This window comes from Malaclemys terrapin, chromosome 3, assembly GCF_027887155.1.
Source record: "Malaclemys terrapin pileata isolate rMalTer1 chromosome 3, rMalTer1.hap1, whole genome shotgun sequence".
In the NCBI taxonomy this organism is placed as follows: domain Eukaryota; kingdom Metazoa; phylum Chordata; order Testudines; family Emydidae; genus Malaclemys; species Malaclemys terrapin.
The window spans coordinates 51,036,601-51,054,826 of NC_071507.1; the positions used below are offsets into that span (position 1 = coordinate 51,036,601).

General features: G+C 44.5%; 1 protein-coding gene across 1 annotated transcript in view; it reads left to right on the forward strand.

The window, feature by feature from the left end:
* The first annotated feature begins 6,915 nt into the window (after positions 1-6,915).
* The window catches only part of TP53BP2 (tumor protein p53 binding protein 2), a 60,219-nt gene continuing 48,908 nt past the window's right edge, over positions 6,916-18,226 (forward strand). Inside the window, exon 1 of the mRNA XM_054022805.1 lies at positions 6,916-7,217. Within this exon, the coding sequence (XP_053878780.1) occupies positions 7,191-7,217 (27 nt within the window). The 5' untranslated portion in view covers positions 6,916-7,190. The remainder of the gene's footprint in view (positions 7,218-18,226) is intronic.

Here is an 18,226-nt window from a genome sequence, read left to right on the forward strand (position 1 = left end):
GAAAGATTCTTCATGAGGTGTTTACCGATGTGTTGAGCAATAGAAAGTGCACTACAGCTGAGGAGAGTAGGTTCAATTGTCCCACAGAGATGATCTTCCCCTTTCAACAAGCAGTTAAACAGTTACCTCTATAATACTCCTCAGACCCAATGGAGACTCCATTGCACTGCCTAGGACTAGAGGGCAAGAGGTAGGAATTGGATATGCTACATTCATATGTAGAGGGCAAGAGGTAGGAATTGGATATGCTAGATTCATCCTATTGACAATTAATGGTGTCCATTTAATACAGACCAAGGCATGCCACGAAGGGTTCTAGGGGTGGTGGAGGCCAGAAGAATCTGGCTCCAAAAAGTAACCAGATGGGTAGCATGGGGCTCCAGCGCTGATGCAGAGACCATGCCTTGTGGCTGACCTGGCCCCTAGCCCATCTCCTCGGATCTAAATGGATCTCAGAATCGCAGATTCTGGGGTCAGTAAACTCCTTCCTCTTACCTTCTGAGGGACAAACTCTGCCACCACTATCAAAAAAACAATCTCCCTGTATCTAGTCCCTCCCACAACTTCTATAGGAGGAAGGTGATCTGGCCAAGTATCATTCTTTTTTTCTAAAATAATCTAGATACCAAAAATTGAGCATATAAATAATATATTAAAAACACGTATAAGAAGCACTAGGGATCAGCTGGGTGAGAGCAGTGTGGATTATACAGGTTTTCTTTTTCCAATGGTTCAGTGAAATCTCTTAATTCACCTGTTTGCAAAGAAAGTGACAATGGCACCTACAGACATGGCAAACAGAGAAAAAGGAGACAAAGGGATAAATGTGTGTTTGGACTTTTCCACCCTTGGAATGCTGTGCCTCAAGCCTCTTGAGTTTAACTAAGCCCTCCTCCCACCATTCTCCTTCCAGCAACCCTTTCCTCCCACCCTCCAGCCCTCTCCTGGCTCTCTGCACCCTCAGCTGCCAGGAAAAACTGGAAGAGAGCTCACCATATTAGACATGACACAGACTTAACAGCAGGTGGTGCTGGATAGTAAATGTAAAACGGGGCCTGAATCTGCTCCTGTACTAATTTTACATATTATTCCATTATTTCAACAGACTAACTCCTTATTTTCTCTCTTCTAAAAGACAAGAATCAGGCTCAGCATATTAAAGAGGTTATCTCCCAGTATAACCAGCTGGCAAGCCTAGCAGTGATTTTTCAACACATTATGGACAGGATACAGCAAAGGATTAGAAGAGCTGTGGAGAGAAGCAGCAGAGATGCACTTGAGTAACTTGGACTCAGTATTAAACAGGATGACAGGTTGCAGGATGAGAAGATGTAGAATTTATTGAGCATACAGATCTGATGCTGAAGGAATGCATTCAATAACAGAAACTATAGAGTTATCACAGGTGTAGCAAATGTGTGAAAGGCAGGAGTGCTGGTAAAGAAACTGATTTTTATTTCTTGGACCCATATGGCATGGGTCAGGGCAACAAACGATAAGGCCCCTATCATATAGTAGGGGTGAATCTCTGTTGACTCCAGTGGCTACTGTTACAACTAGTGCCCACTAGCAGCCCAGATCACCCCTCTGCTTATGCAAGTAAATAGGGTTGATATTAAGTGGATCCCTCCTGAAAGAGCATGAAGAGAAGAGGGATGGCACTTCTGCATTGTCACCCCTCCCTTGGACTCTCTACAAGCTATTCCAGAAGCATTAACTTCTACTAGATCCCTTCCCTTACTGCTTCTGAATAGCTGCATAGGGACACAGACAGTAGAACCATGGCTCTTTCTGGAGCTATGCTGGCAGAAGTGGGGGCCAGAGAAGCATCACAAACAGGGCTGGTTAACCTTTTGCGGTCCCAGCGCCAAACATATTTGTGGCCCCCATGGAGGCAATGGACCATGGCGCGAGGAGGTCAGTCCCCGGAGCGAGGGGCCAGCCAGAGGCAATGGGGCCAGCCAGGGCAGAGACGGCCCCACTCCGCCCAATGCAAGGTCACTATTTACAAACCGGCAGTTGCCAGACACATAGTGGCCTGCCCGGCCATGTGCTGCCAGCATTCCCCTTCCCCTCAGGGGCAGGCCTATGCCATGCCATACAGCCTCCCCCCCCCCCCACCCCCACCCAACACTCCCGACTCCCTGTGGCCAGAGGCCCCCTGGACCCACCCACAAATGCACAGTGCCCTGCACAACACCACCCCTCCCTAGTGCCCCAACACACACAGATCCTCTCTGCCCCTTCACAGCCCAGCACCTCCCCATACTCCCCACAGACCCACTCCCCCAAGCACTGCCTCCTGGCCGCACTCACCAGCCCTGCTGGGAGGTGACTGTCTCTGCTGGGCTGAGCCGGCAGTGCAGCCAGGCCTGGTCCCAGGGCCAGGAATTGCTCCGGCCCCTCAGGATTGGTGCGATCAGCCAGGCCAGGACCTGCCCCAGACGGGGTCCCTCAAGACGCATTTGCCTGCAGGGGTCAGCCAAGCCCTCCAAACGGTTCCCCCCCACACACACACACATACACCTGGTTGAGACTGGCCAGGCTTCTGCACCAGTCCCAGGTGGCTCAGCTTTGGGGAGACAGGTGGGGCCCCACAGGTGGTGGGAAGCAGAGACTGCCCAAAGCTGGAGGTGCACTGGGGTCCGGCCACGGGGCTGAAAAGAGCAGGGGGTGCAGACAGGGGGCGGAGAGGAGTCCTCGGCCAGCCAGTGGGCAGGCCGAGAGGAGCAAGTGGTGGGTGGGGAGAGCCAGCGGGGTCTCGGGGTGCAGTGCAAATGGAGCAGGCCGGGGCCCCTTCTGAGCATGGGCCCAGCTGCATGGAGCCATAGGAGCCATTGTAAACCTGGCACTGAAAAGCAGCAGTTGCATAGGCAGGATGGCTCCAACTTCCATGGATCTAACCTTCTCTTCTTCATGGAACCCTTGGATATGCAGGATGAGGAGGCTTTGCCACCCTGTCCATTCTGCATCCCACAAACTCCTTCCCACGGGGGGACAATTTCTTGAAAAGTCTTGTAGGGTTTTCAGCTCCCTTCCATAGGGTTCTCTGAAGGAGGGAGTGATCTGCTCCATAGCTATCAAACTGATCTTTCCTGGAATTAATAAATTGTGGACAATTCATTTCATGCTTGTCTAGTCTGTTGCCTGCAAAGTAATGCCCTCTTCTGTTGGAGTCGGGACCCTGACCTAAAAGGAATTGCTACGTGGCAATGAGAAGTCTAGTGCGATGAGTCACACAGCCTGGACTAAACCTGAAACAAATGATGCCCACCTCTTGATGAGGGCTCCAACTCCTTAGCAGGGGGGCTTTAATTGTGTGTAGAAAAGATAAAACTCAGGTCTGGGCTACACTAGAGTTAGGCTGACGCAAGGCAGCTTACGTTGACCTAACTATGGAAGTGTTCTACATTTAAATTTTGTAACTGCCCAGCTACACTAACTTAATAACTCCACCTCCATGAGCGGCATAGAGTCAAGGTTGATGTAGTTAAGTCAATGCAGTGTCAGTGTAGATACTGTGTTGTTCACGTTGACTGTTAGTGGCTCTCAGGAGCCTTCCCACAATGCTCCACACTGACAGTACAAGATAGTGGAGAATATCCTGCAGCTCAAATAGTAGAGGGTTAATTCTTTTGGAGCAAGATGATCTGTTGTCATGAAGTTCTGAATGGTGATTTGTACAGCTATGAAGTCCTAGGAAGCCACAGTTTTCTAAATTAAGACATGCTGAATCTTCTCCATAATCACACAAAAATGTATGTATTGTTAATGAACCAAAAAATCGAAGGTTTGTTCAGGCTTGCTGATAACAGGGCTAATGTATCAACCAGAACTCAATGAACTAGGAAGCCTCTACATAGATTAAATCTGTGACAAGAATGTTTTCTATTATTATTTATTGTGTTATTTTAAAAATTGGCTAGAATTGATCAGACATCTGGGAGGAGTGTGGTAACTAACACCCATGAAAAGGTTAATGCCAGCTTTCAACCACTACAAGAAGTTGCTAAGAAACAGTGTCATGTCCTCCTAGTATGTCCAGTGAGAGTCTGAGTAGATGATGTAATGCTCAAAATTTGTGTTTGATTGGTTGGATCTCTTGCCACTCAATGTCCTACTAGAGGGTTTATAGGCTGGAGTTCTGTGGATGCCTGAACTTTTCTCCACCTTCCTCATACACAGATTAGCTAAGCTCTTATTAAGTAAAGTTGGCGATTTTTTTCTAATTTGCCTTTGAACTTTTAATTACTATTGCTACAGACACAGCACTAGCCCGGTCTGAAAGGATGATTTCAGATGTGTGGTAAAGCCTGTACACCCTTCCTATGTCTTCCACAGAGGCAGTCTTAATGCCATGAAAAATGCTTTGGAGTAATACAGTCATCTATAATAAGAAACACATGGTAAGGGAATATTTGACTATTAAGGGACTGTGGAAAGAGGTGTGTCCCAGAGTCATCTTCACCCTTCAACTTTTTCACCACCTTTGAAATCTACTGACTCTTAAGGACAAATATTTGTGCATCTCTCTGTTTGCCAAGATGATCCTGCAGATGTGTAATGCCTGCGTGTCACTGTGTGTAAAGTGCTTGACGCAGCAGCAAGCTGGCTGCCCTAGAGAAGATGACAGAATCAGCAGAACAGAGCAGTTTTCCATATGTTCAATTAATTTCCTGCTATATGCCAGGGCTCTTGCTCCTCCTGTGCAGATGTAAGAAAAATCAGGAACAAGTTTCTCAGTTTGTAAATTGTTGTCTTTTCTGTTCCCTTCAGCACTCTGTGAACTGTCCTGCCTTCTTCTGTGTTCTGTTCTCTTTATGTGTTTTTCTTCTACATAGACAGCATGTTTTAATGGACGGAGCACAGAGCTGGGACTGGAGTCAAGAGTTCCTGAAAATGAATTCCAGCTCTGCCATGACTTGTTATGTGGATATGATTTCCAGGACATAATTTGTGTTACATACATATGTTTAAAGGGTGCTTTGTAGAAAACTGTAATTTTTAAAAATTAATTAAAAAATACAATTTAAACTCTGCCAGTTTCTTTATTTGTAATACAGGAATAAAAACACTTCACAGGCAAATTACGAGGATCAGTGCTCTAATAATATTGTTAAATTTTCGAACTGCTATATACATGCTAAGTATTATTCTTATTCTCCTTGCATTTGGGGAGTCCTGTCTAAAATTATTAAAAATGTTTAATTTCTAGAAATAATGGGTATGAAGACCAGCATTTTCTGCAGAGTCCTAAAGGGTGACTGACTTACCACACCTTCAATTTGCAGCCTTTTTCTTGATCTTTAAAGTTACACTGCCAAATGATTTAGGCCAGTAATTTATGCCCCATCCTTCAAGCTGCTCTGTGTAGGTGGACTCCTGTACTCCTAGTACAGTTTGCAAGGTAGGGCCTTTGATTTTGTGAAGAAAATAAATAATAATAAAAAAACATGGAAAGGTATGGTTTCTTTTTGCTTTTTATATTTAAACATTGCCCTGCAAGGTTTTGAACTTAGACATAACAGAATAGAACTGGAAAGTAAAACTAACTAGAAACAAAGGTAAAATTAACCATTTTAATATCACTAGCCAAACTGAGTAATATGAAAAAAATAAAAGAAGAGAATAGATAAGAGGAGCATAGTCTAGTGGATAAGACACTGCAAAATGAGATCAGGGATCCAGTCCTGGCTCTGCTGCTGAAGTACTCTGTGACTTCGGGGCAGGTCACTTCACCTCTGTTTTCCCTTTCACCTCTATGTTTTGTCTGTTTAGATTATAAGCTTTTTAGGGGAGGGACTGTCCACTATTGTGGGTTTGTACAGTGCCTAGCACATCTTGGCCCTATCTCAGTTGAGACCTATAGGTGTTACTGTAATTTAATAACCTAAGGCATTGCTGCTAACAGTATGAGGATTTTAAAAAATGTTTATCATTTTGCCATATCCCTTTAATAAAGATTTTTTAAGCCCTGGCCTCTGCAAAGGTGGCCTGCTGGGCTCACATGGAGACCCATGGAAGTCAGTGGGGCTGTGGGAGGGTGTAGGAATCCCTGCACTCATTGAGATAATCTTGCACTTTGCCCTCCAACGATCCTTACAATCTGGGGAACATCTAGGCTGGATGCATTTGCAGGTATCATTTAGTTCATATAACCGGGGGTTCTGAAAGTGATCATGGCTGAACAGAGTGAATAGACTGTGAGATCACAGAGATAAGGGGGTGTTCTTGCCCTCAGGGCAGGGTTTGAATTTAATTCACAGGTAGATACCTTAGGGGTGGGGAATCCATTGTCATGTATATACATAGGAATGGGCACACTCAAAATACAAGGATAAATGGGAGTGATTATGCCAAAGGCAAAACTTATCCTCTATGTAGGTGCCCTCAAGATCTACAGGAGTACTTCAGCAGGACAGGGCTGGTTCAGCAACTGCTTGTGAAATCTAAATCTGGCTGAACGATTTCTGATTTTAACGAGGGACGGAGTGAATTATAATGAAAATTTCCATCCTGTCATGGTGAAGGACTGGCGCAGAGATGGCCAGAGACTGAGCGAACCTCAGCCAAGGGGGGGGGGAGGGATTGGGGCCCAGAAAGTTGGGGGAGGGGGCGGGATGAGCCAGCAGGGAGGGACGCCCCATCAGAGGGGGAATGAGCCCTCAAGGGAGGTGAACTCAAGGGGGGTTTCTGTGAGGGAGGCGGATGAGCCCCATAAACGGCGCTCTCGGGCAGCTTCCCTCCCATCTCACACAAAGCAAACCCCCCGCTGTCTAGCGAGCCCGGGGAGGGGACGGCCTTAGGAGAGAGCTGGGGAGCTGGCCCTGCCTGTGCCGGCCCCTCCTGGGGGTGGGATCCGGGCGGGGCTGGGACTCGCGGCTCCTCCTCGCCAATCGCTGGGCTTTGGGGTTAGTTTCGGAGAGTGGAGCCGGGGGCGGCGGCGAGGAGAGCGGGTCTCCGAGGAGACAAAGCGGCGGCGACGCTGGGGGGTGAGCGAGGTCAGACGCCAGTGCCCGGCGGGGATCGGGCTGAGTGCGGCGCAGGCCCGGCTCCTCTTCGCAACAGGTTCCCAGCTCTGCCCGCCCCCCTGTGAGCTGCAGCGGGCACCGCAGGCCGCTCCGCCTCCCCAGGCCCCGGCCAGTGGTCTCCTCGGTCTCGGGTGGGGCGACCCGGCACCATCCGCCTCCATGCGGTTCGGCTCCAAGATGATGCCGGTGAGTGAGGGGTCCCGGCGGGGAAGTGCGGGGGCAGTAAGCGGACATAGGTGGTGCGTGGGGGGCAGTGCAGCATAGGGTGACCAGCTGTCCCGATTTTATAGGGACAGTTCTTAGGATTGGGGGGGGTTTCTTATATAGGCTCCTATTATCCCCCCCACCCTCTGTCCCGATTTTTCACACTTGGTCGGGGGGGGGGTAAGGGGGACACGTAGGGCTGGTGGGGGGTGGACACTGCTCCCATCCCCTATTGTTCAGTCTCGGGGGTGCCGCGATCAGCAAATGTGACTCGTTGGCACCAACACGTCCCTCAGTGCGTGGGCGTGTGGGGCCAAGCGTGGGCAGAGTCAGGCCAGAGGGAGTTTCGTGGAGAAAGTTGGAAGGGGGGGAAGCTCGGACTCAGACTGGAAATTGCCTTTCGCTCCTGACTCCAGGGTCTCTCGGTACCTCCATGGTAGTAACCTGGCGGATTTCAGAGATGGGGGGCGGGTGGGATCAGCCGCGGGGATCTCGCCCCCCCGGTTCAGTATGTACGCTGGGGCAGTGCTGCTTGGAGACTCGCGTCAGCAAATAGAGCTGACTTCTTATCTAGGGAAGGGTCTGATAGCGCCCGTAAACATCGGAAGAGAAAATGGATCCTGCCATTGTAGAGGCAGAGACGGAGGAGCTGGGGGAGACCGTCAGATTAGCTCTTTGTTCCGAATCTGAGCTGGTTTGTGTTGAGGGATTTTCCTTCCCCCCCTCTACTCTCAGTGTTTACAGCTATTCTGCTTGCTCCGGTTTCACGCTGAGATCAGTGTAAAGAGCCCTCCAGGGGAGAATAGCGAACCTTGTGGGGAAAAGTGCCCCAGGTTAGTATAATAGGAGTGGCGAGCCCTGATAGGCGCTAGGCTTGCGGGGCAGGGCTTGGTGGGGGCTGCGCAGTGCACTGGGGCGTGAACTGCGGGGGAACAGGTAGCTTGTTGGTGAAACAACAGTGACGGCAACATTCCACCCATTTAAAGGGACGGTGACGTTTAGCCTTCGGAGGGAAGGGCTTGCCATACACTTCCCTTACTCCTCCCACCCACCAGCTCTTCTTGCCTTAGATAGTTCCCCTGATTTTTTTTATTAAGGATTTAACCAGCCGTCAGTCTGAATTATCTTCAGATGCACAACAGTCCCTAAACGTTGAGTTTGTTCCACTTCAAGAATTCTAGATGGTTTTGGGTGGAACTGGCCTCTTTGGCAGGAGGAGGGACTGAATAAGCTAAATTGTTTTGTTCTCTCTAGCTTATTCGGTGTGAGTTTGCACGTTCTACATAACAAATTCATGAACAATTCTTAGCAAATTAGAGTTCCTAAATTTGTCTAGACACAAACCCCTGATGCGGCCTTGAGATTTCCTACATCTGTTTTCTTTTTAAATTGCCCAAGCTCCAAGATGATAAATGGCCATGTTGTTTACAAAATAAACTGGATTTGCCCAGTTTCAGGACATTCTCCTATTGACATTGAAGTAGAAATTACCAAGAGAAATTTGTAGTTTATTAAGGTTGTGTCCACACTAGGTAAAAAAGGTGTATTTTTTAATACTTTAGAATTGACCCCTACCAGCTAACTGTGTTAAAATACAAAGTGGTCTGTCTTTGAGTTCTATGGTTGCCTATGGTTCTAACATGAGTTTAAAAACTCATCTTTGTTTCTAGTGAAGGCAAAGCCTAAGATGAATACAGCTGAAGTTGAATGAAGGGATAGAAAGGTTTTGCTTTGGCACAAAACCTCTGACTGTGGGAAGAGGGAGGTCCTTAATCCCCATGTTGCAATTGGGCCAAGTTAGAAGTAATAGTATCGGAATATTTGGTATTAACCAGCAACCAATAGAGCCCCAGATGAACCATTGTTATTTCTAAGAATGGCAGATTACAAGTAAATAAAATGTGTTGGGAATTCTTGTGCTTCTAGGAAACCCTGAATGGAGATTGCTTTGATATTGTAAGTTGTAGTGTGTGCATGTTCCATGCATATGGCCTTGCTCTCCAAGTGCTTGCAAAATCAGGGCCAACACTATGTGTATGAGTAACTTTACACTGCTGCATAGATCCACTGAACTCAGTGAGATTATTCATGTACATAATGTTATTCACAAGTGTATTTGCAGAATTGGGGAATCGTATTCTTCTGATGCAGCATATTGTCAATTTAAAAACACCTTCCCATTACAAACCCTGGAAGCTGACTGAAGTAGGGATCCATAAACAGGAAGAGAATGGCCATTTATAAGGAGCTGACACTTGAGTATCTCAGGCTGGTGGTTTGCTTGTTCCAGGAAAGCTAATGTCTCTTCTCCCTTTCCTATCACTCTTTCCTCCCCATTGAAGAGGCAATGATGAGGGTTGATTTTAGTCCAACAGAACAAATCAAGGGAGGAGTAAGTGACTTTAATTGGTGTAATTAAAGAGAGAGCAATCACTATTGGTGTAGCTAAAGTTAAAGTAGTCAAACTTTTTGGAGAATTATATTGTCATCAGCCCATGGAAATCTGAGGGGAAAAAAAGCAATGTATAAAGTAGCAAGGTGTTAATTCAAGGATTATCATAATTAAGTAAACATTCTGTCACCAGACAGTAAATCTGTACAAGAGACTACCCTTCTCAGCTAACAGCCTGTCTCTGAAGATCATCCCAAAGTATCCCCAAACAATTCTGTTCCTTCTTTGAATGCCACCTCCATTTCAAATCTACTTCTGTCTGTTGTTTCAGTAGTTGGTTGAGACAAGTGCCAGTGCATGAATTGCTGTAGGTGCTCAGACTTCCATTGCATGCTGACTCAAATCTTGGTTATTCTGTTTTTAATTAATAAAAATAAAGGGATCACTGCAACCTTTACCATACTGTGTTTACTACATAAAGTAATGGATCAGTCTAAATTAGAATGGGTTAAGTGGCTTAATACTAGAATGCAAATATAGTGGATTTAGAACTCAGCATTTTTAAAGGTTATAACATATTTTGTTGCTCTACAGGCTCTCATTTCTAATAATTACATTAATTGGGGGATGTAGGAGGAGATTTTAAAAGGCACAAAGAGCAGTTAACTGCCCACTGGGAGTTGGTGCCTAAACAGCCCCTTGAAAATCTCCTCTGTAGTAAACACACTCTGAATGGATGTGAACAGAAACGAACTGGAGCCCAAGTAGTGCTAAAAACACTTGGGAACATAAATAATAGCAAGCCTTAAAACAATTTCTTGCACTTTTTTTTTTTTTTGCAGTTTCTTTTACCTGATCACCCTCTTCTGATGATTAACACTGTTTTATATCTGCAAAAATCATATTTAAATGAGATTTTTGGAGTCTGGCTGAAAGAGTATTATGTAATATCTGTCTAACCAAATGTATAGCAACCAGGAATAACATTGAACTAAAATGTACCATGCTTGACACTTTAGGAGAGCGGTCTCCTTCCTGGTGTGATGGTGGGACTCTTATGGGCATAAATATCTTCATCCATGCTGCTGAATGAGGAATAGGAAGGTGGTCCTTAAGCATCTTCCAATCGCTTCTCTCTCTCCCCCCCCGCCCCCCCCCCTTTTTTTTTTTTAATTCCTTTTGTGGTAGCTTTTATATTTTCCTCTGCTGCTTCCCTATCTTATCTCTTCCTTCCCCAATAAAACAATCCAACCGACCCCCTGACACCAGGGTCATACTCTCTCCAGCCAGTGCAATGCATACATATGGTGTTAAATAATAGAGTAACTACTCTGGTCACTGAGGAGCATTACAACTGAAGTCTTTCTTGCAGTGATGATGCGTAGCAACTAAGTTGCTGTTGTAACCATGTACCAGGAGAGTGTTGTTAAATTCTGCAAGAGAGTAATGAATTACCTCTGTGTACAGGTAAACTGATGGCACCTTAGAAATGCATGCAGAAGTAGTGACAGGGTTAAAGTCAGAGAATTAAATGAGCCATATAAAATTTTCACCTTCCCACAAGCCTTCAACAGATGGGGTGCGATTTGTACTGTTTTGTTGCGATGAGGAGCTGGCACATTTTCTAAAATAGCATAGCTTTCTGCAACATAATTGGTCCCCTTTACGTGTTTTGCATTGTTACCATAAAGATGAGTAGATGTTAGGAAATAATTTGCGTCATTATGTGTGCTGGATAAATAGCTTTGCTGAAAGGGTGGGAGGTTTCACAGATGGAGCTAATGCAGAGACTGCTACAGGCAGAGGCTTCAATTCAGTCTGAAATCCTTGTAGGTCATAATCGCTCTAAGGTCTGGCTCTATAGATGGGCTTAGGTGTTGTGATGCAGAGCATTGCAGTGCCCAACATTTAGGCACCCAGGCAATCACGGGAACAATGCTGATCCACAATGTCGAGTTTGGTGCGAGGCTCCCTAGGCGATAAATGGAGGAGAGAGGTGCCTAGGAATGTGCTCTATGGAAGCCAGCACACTAGGTGGGGAGTTGGCTAAGCTAGCCAGTGGGAGATGCCAATGAGAAGGGTGTGTCCAAATGCCTACCCTTCTCCTGGAGATTGGTGCCTAAGTCTGGGTTGCAGCAGGGGCACCTATGATCTACAACTGGGAATCCCTCTCCTGGAGTGAAGTTGCTTAGGAGCCAAAATTGTTTCTGTGAGAATGAGCCAGGTACTTGCTTTGCTCAGTGCAAAATAGAGGAGGAGGAAGAGGTGATGGTGATGCACAGAGAAGGCAATGCCGCTGCGTGCCTTGTACGTTTTAGCCCAGTGGCTAGAGCACTTACCTGGGATGGGGGAGCCCAGGGTTCAATTCCCCACTCTGCGTGAGGGGGACAAAGGATTTGAACAGGGTCTCCCACACTTTTCAGAGTGCTCTAACCACTGGGATATGGGATATCTTGATGTAGATTTCCCTGTCTCTCCTGTTGAAGCTGTGTTTAAATAATTAAAGTCTTTGGAGCAGGAGGACGAGACCTTGCATCGCCTACCTCCTAGTGATTAGGGCTTCCACCTAGGTTACAGAGTCATTCTCACTCTTGCCAAATAACTCTTTAATTATTTATCCACAGTGGAACACCTTCAACAGGAGAGACTGAGCGCCCTGACCACAGAGTATGTCATAGCCCAGTGATTAGAGCACTCTAAAGAAATGAACATTCAAGGGCCCTTTGGATGTTCCATTGAATAGTAACATAGGAATTGCCACACTGGATCAGATCAGTGGTCCATCTAGTGCAGTTTTCTTTGACTAAAATACTTCCCTCGATGGTATTATGAGAAAATCTGGTTTTAACTACTTGGGATTTACAGACCCATTTTAATACTTTGCATTTTAAGCATAGACATGCATCTTCAGTAAGTATTCACTACCTTAATGTTAGATAAGGAAAAAATGTCTGTCTACAGTATAATGCAGATAAACAGTTGTTTTTGTTGACCCTGAATCACTTTCCTTGATTTATGTGTTGCTTATTTAGGCTCTAGTCCTGCAACGGGGGATCCACGCAGCCAGACCTCTGTGACTGTGACACCCAGCTGACTTCAGTTGACTTTAGTGTGAATTTGATTGCCCTACTGGGGCTTATCTTGTAAGCACCCCAAGGCAGGAGCTATATCTCCTAATTTGTTTAAGGGCTTGGTATACATTGGATAACTATTAAATGTAATTCTGGACATTTTAGCTAATGCAAGTCACTTAGTAATGTTACCAAAATATTATTTCATAAAATAATTTAATACATGGTATTCAGGATCTTAATTTCAGGGATATTTTGCATAGAATGCTGAATAATTCTGAGAACGTGTTTTGCTGGTCTTCTTTCCCTACAGTACATTGGCTGTGAGTGGCATTTTACAGACAATGAGTTGTGATGATTTGTTATTGTGAATCATGACAGTAAATAATGTTTCCTGTACATCTATAGATCAGCAGTTTTTTGTTAAAACAATGGGCTTTTTTGTCCATTGATCAAGAGCTTCCTATTTGTGAAATGATTTTAAAATAAAATGTATTTCTATGTTGTCCCTCTTTACAAACAACCCCATTCTCCCAGAAAATATTTACCTGAAATCTGTATTTTGTAGTACATTACAATTTGTTCAGTATGTCAGTTTCTTTAAGTGCTTTCATCACAAATGATCTTTCATTTTTTTTCCATACTAGATCAGTCTGTGGAAGTCCTGGGAAATCACTTATTATGGTTTTGCTCCTGATCGGTCTATTCATCAGGAATTCATTCAGACTGTGAATGCTTTGTGGGTTTCCTGTTGTTACTGTTGCATGGGTCAGTCCATAGAAAGATCAGATGGGGAGAGGTGGGGTTGGACACTTCATATAAAACATTTCCTTTCCTCTGTGGCTGTTGCCAGATGGGATCTCCGCTTTATTAATGAAGGTCCTGTCTGAAGAGCTGTATGCTAGATTAATTTGCATGGAGGTCAACGGAGTTTTAATAGAGGCAGGTACAATGGAGATAACATATTTGTTCATTTATCCTCATTCTGGTGTCTTAAAGTGGCAGTGTGCCCAGTGTTCATTTCAAATTAATTATGATAATAAGTTGGCTTTAAAATGCTTTCTGGGTTTGTTTACCAGCTCTCCTTGTTAGCAATCTGCCTGGGAGATCTCCTTTCCCCCACAATGCATGTCACTGAACTTACTGAGCTTGTTCAATAGGGCAGGGTCTTGTCCCTTTCAAAGGGAGGCCCTGTGAATAAGGAGGTGGGACGCACTGCAAAAATGACTTGGTTAGAGTGGCTTTCTTGGCTTGGCTGTTATAGCATTGGGGAAGGGGAGTAACTTTATTTCCTCACATCTGTGACCTCCCTGGGGAAGAGGTTGGAGGGTTCCTTTGTTACCCTGGGAATGTACACAAATGTCAGTTCTAGTATCAAAGAGAGGGTTATTTAATACTTCGGAAGCTGGAAGGTGATCACATTCATGAGGTCACGAGCACATCAAGCTATCCTGCTCTTTGCTCTTTCACAGCATTACTCTCTTAAAGCCCTGTTTTAACTCTTCTTGCTCACTTTTTACTCAAATAAAACTGTTACTCAGGCAAAACCCCTAATAAGTTCAGTAAGAAACGATTAAGGAGCTTGAAACAGGTCCTTTTGTTTGACTTCAAGATGGTATAGTGTATAAAGGTCAACAGAGTTCTTTGGTATCCTGTGAAATAGTCATCTTTTTATATGATGCTTTTAGCCACTGTTGCTAAACTGTTTGAGGAAATTCCAAACTTTTTGAATGTGGGAGATATGAATGACAATTGCAGATGGTGTGGGATAGCTAATCCTGTCACTTGGATGAGAATTTTAGGCGAATAATGCTCTTGCTGTAATCTATGAAGATTCCTTGTTACCAGAAATGTTAAGGTAGAAACCAATTCCCATCTTGCTGCTGTTAATCACTGATATTTTTGTTCTTGCTATTAGTCCTGTAATCAGTTTAAAATTAGTCACACCAATGACATCACCACTTGTATCATAGTTACTAATAGTGCTACAGTAATGTTTAGTGCAAAGCCAGTTTTGCATGTGTTTAGAAATCTCCAGTTTCTGTTTTAAGTGATGTTAGTATCAAGAATGTTTTCTTTGTGGTAACTGGATATAACTCCTCACTCCCTCTTCTATTTTTATCAGTCTGAGGTAGGTATGTCCGGTATTTGAGTAGATACTTCTGTATCCATTTGTTCTGCATTACAGAACCACCCACTGTACATGCTCTAACATCGATTAGCATGAAGAGATCCTTTTGATAGAGGGTTATGTGTGTAGGTGACACACAACTACACTGAGGTAAGTGTGTTGTGGGAGCCATTTAAGATCAAGGAAAAAATTTTCTTCTATCCTATTTTGTTGTTGTCTCCGTTTTAATACTTATAACATCCATTTTATGAGACTAAAACATACATGAATGGATTTGGCCTGTTCTTCCTGCAGTGTTTTAAAACATTTACTAGGCACTTTTAAAAAAACTGTTTATGTTTAACGTGAAACTGATGTGGAAAAGCTGCTGTGGGAGAGATCCAGTTAGATTATACTGTATAATGTCTGAAATGGAGTAAATAATAGGGATGCTCTCGTATCCAAAGGCTTGAAAAGCTTCTGATCTATTAATGGTTTTGAGTTGTTCGGTGCAGTTCTTTGAGTTGTTAGTTGCTACAATATCTTTTTTATTTAGCACTCTTTGCTGTGGATCAAGGAGTTGTATAAAGGGAAACTTAAGATAGAGGAGCTAAGTGACTTGCCCAGGATCATGCAGCAGTCAGTGGAAGAGGTGGGAATGGAGCTCTCATCTCCTGACTTCTGCTCCTGGGAGTCATACTAACTGGTTTCAGAGTAGCAGCCGTGTTAGTCTGTATCCGCAAAAAGAAGAACAGGAGTACTTGTGGCATCTTAGAGACTAACAAATTTATTAGAGCATAAGCTGTCGTGGGCTACAGCCCACTTCTTCGGATGCATATAGAGTGGAATAAATATTGAAGAGATATATATACACATACAGAGAGCATAAACAGGTGGGAGTTGTCTTACCAACGCTGAGAGGCCAATTAAGTAAGAGGAAAAAAAACTTTTGAAGTGATAATCAAGGTAGCCCAGTACAGACAGTTTGATAGTAAGTGTGAGAATACTTACAAGGGGAGATAGAGTCAATGTTTGTAATGGCTCAGCCATTCCCAGTCCTTATTCAAACCGGAGTTGATTGTGTCTAGTTTGCATATCAATTCCAGCTCAGCAGTCTCTCCTTGGAGTCTGTTTTTGAAGTTTTTCTGTTGTAAGATAGCCACCCGCAGGTCTGACATTGAATGATCAGACAGGTTAAAGTGTTCTCCCACTGTTTTTTGAGTATTATGATTCCTGATGTCAGATTTGTGTCCATTAATTCTTTTGCCTAGAGACTGTCCGGTTTGGCCAATGTACATGGCAGAGGGGCATTGCTGGCACATGATGGCATATATCACATTGGTAGATGTGCAGGTGAACGAGCCCCTGCTGGTATGGCTGATGTGATTAGGTCCTATGATGATGTCACTTGAATAGATATGTGGACAGAGTTGGCATCGGGCTTTGTTACAAGGATAGGTTCCTGGGTCAGTGGTTTTGTTCAGTGATGTGTGGTTGCTGGTGAGTATTTGCTTTAGGTTGGGGGGTTGTCTGTAAGCGAGGACAGGTCTGTCTCCCAAGATCTGTGAGAGTAAAGGATCATCTTTCAGGATAGGTTGTAGATCTACTAACTGGGACAGTTGTGTATGTCAGTTTCATTCTCATTCATATATATATATGTCATTGTCTGAAATAATCGTATCTTCTCCACGCATGCTTCAGCAGGGTTTTGTAGTTGTTGATATACAGATGCTAGGGGAACCTTGAGCCCGTTGTGTTCTGTACTGTGCCTCTGAGCAGATTTGAACCCTGACTGACTGGATGGGGCTGAAAAGAAGTTTAAAATCAGCTTTCTACTGAGTGCTCCCCTTACGCTCCTCCTTTAAGACCTTCAATCTTTGTAGCTAGGTCTGATACTTTGCGATCCATTTAAAATGGCACATTTTCATTTTATCAAGTAAGTTAAGAATTTTTCTTCAGCCTTGATTCCTCAGTTCTGTGAGGTTAACTACTAAGCACATAATTTATATCTAAATTCAGACTCTTACTCTGTTTTGCTGTAGTAGTGCAAAGCTAAAGCTAACAGTTCTCTTGAGCTGAGTTTTAAGGGAGAGTTTCTGGAATTATCTGTCAGTTTCTTGGTGCCAGGGTACCTACTGTGTTTAAGTAATGAGGTTGTGTTTCTTTACAGAGATATTATCAAATGAGCTTTGTTTGTTTTTAACACATTTCGTTGTCACTCATTCCCTCTGTTTTTTACCTTGGGGGTGGAGGTTCTCAACATTACTCTCTGAAACAATCCTTGTGTGTTAAATTTTTTTCACTAGCTGCACTTCATTACTGTGCCACTCTTGACAAGCCCATTTTGGTGAAGAGAGGATATGAAAGTAATAATTAGCTCTAAGGATGTCTTAATCTGAAGATCTCAAAGCACTTTGTTAATGGGGGGGGAGAGGTGGGGGCGGAGTAAGTACTATCATCACTTTACAGGTGGTGCAGCTGACGTAGAGACCTTAGAGGGTGTTGTCAATTTGAAAATCCCACTTCCATATGAAAACTTTGTACCTATTGTTACAAATGGTGTCTAAAATCATTATAATTGAAAGACTAGAGAGAGATCTTTTAGTTTTGTTTGCATTGTGTATTTGAAAACTCCTTGTGTCTGTCAGTTTCATTGGTTTGTTGATCATGCCCATCCCTTCCCAGGCCCCAGAAGGAGGTGTTCACCTGTACCAGCAGAAGCAGAGCTGAAACTGAACGAACAGGCAACAAGCAGGCTTTGCTCAGAGAAAGGAAAGGGAGGAGGAGTGTTGCTCTCGGGTCCAAAAGACACATTAAAATAACAAGAAATACTCCTGGGGGAATTCTGCGCCACTGCGCATGTGCAGAATTTGTCCCCCGCAGATTTCTTTGCTTCCCTGCAGAAAAATGACTTTCTGACTGGGAAGCAAAGGGAAGCCACAAGAGTGGTCATTTGACCCTCCCCAGCAGTATGTTTTGGGTGCCCAGGGCAGCCAGCAGAGAGGTAAATCACTGTGGGGCAGGAGGCAGGACTGGGGAAGACCTGACTGGTGGCTCCTGCCCCTGCGCTAGGCTCAGCTGCTAGTCTGGGCTGGGGAGGACAGGACTGACTTTTTCCCTGCATGGCATCCGGAGCCAGGTCAGACCCACCCCCAGATTTCTCCCCCAGCTGCATGAAGCTAGCATTAGAAACAGGTGATAAATTCACCTGATCTAGGGAAATCTTTCCCCATAATTACCTGACCTTGTTATGATTTATGGGCTAGAGTTGAGTTAAGTGTGGTTTTGGGTATTCCTGTTGGTTGAGGCGGAAGCATCAGTCATCTTTTCTTAGCAGTGTGATTTCTAAGTGTGAGGTGGAAAAGAGGAGAGTAAATACTTTAAACCCCCTGCAGTATCACCGACATCAGTTAGCCAG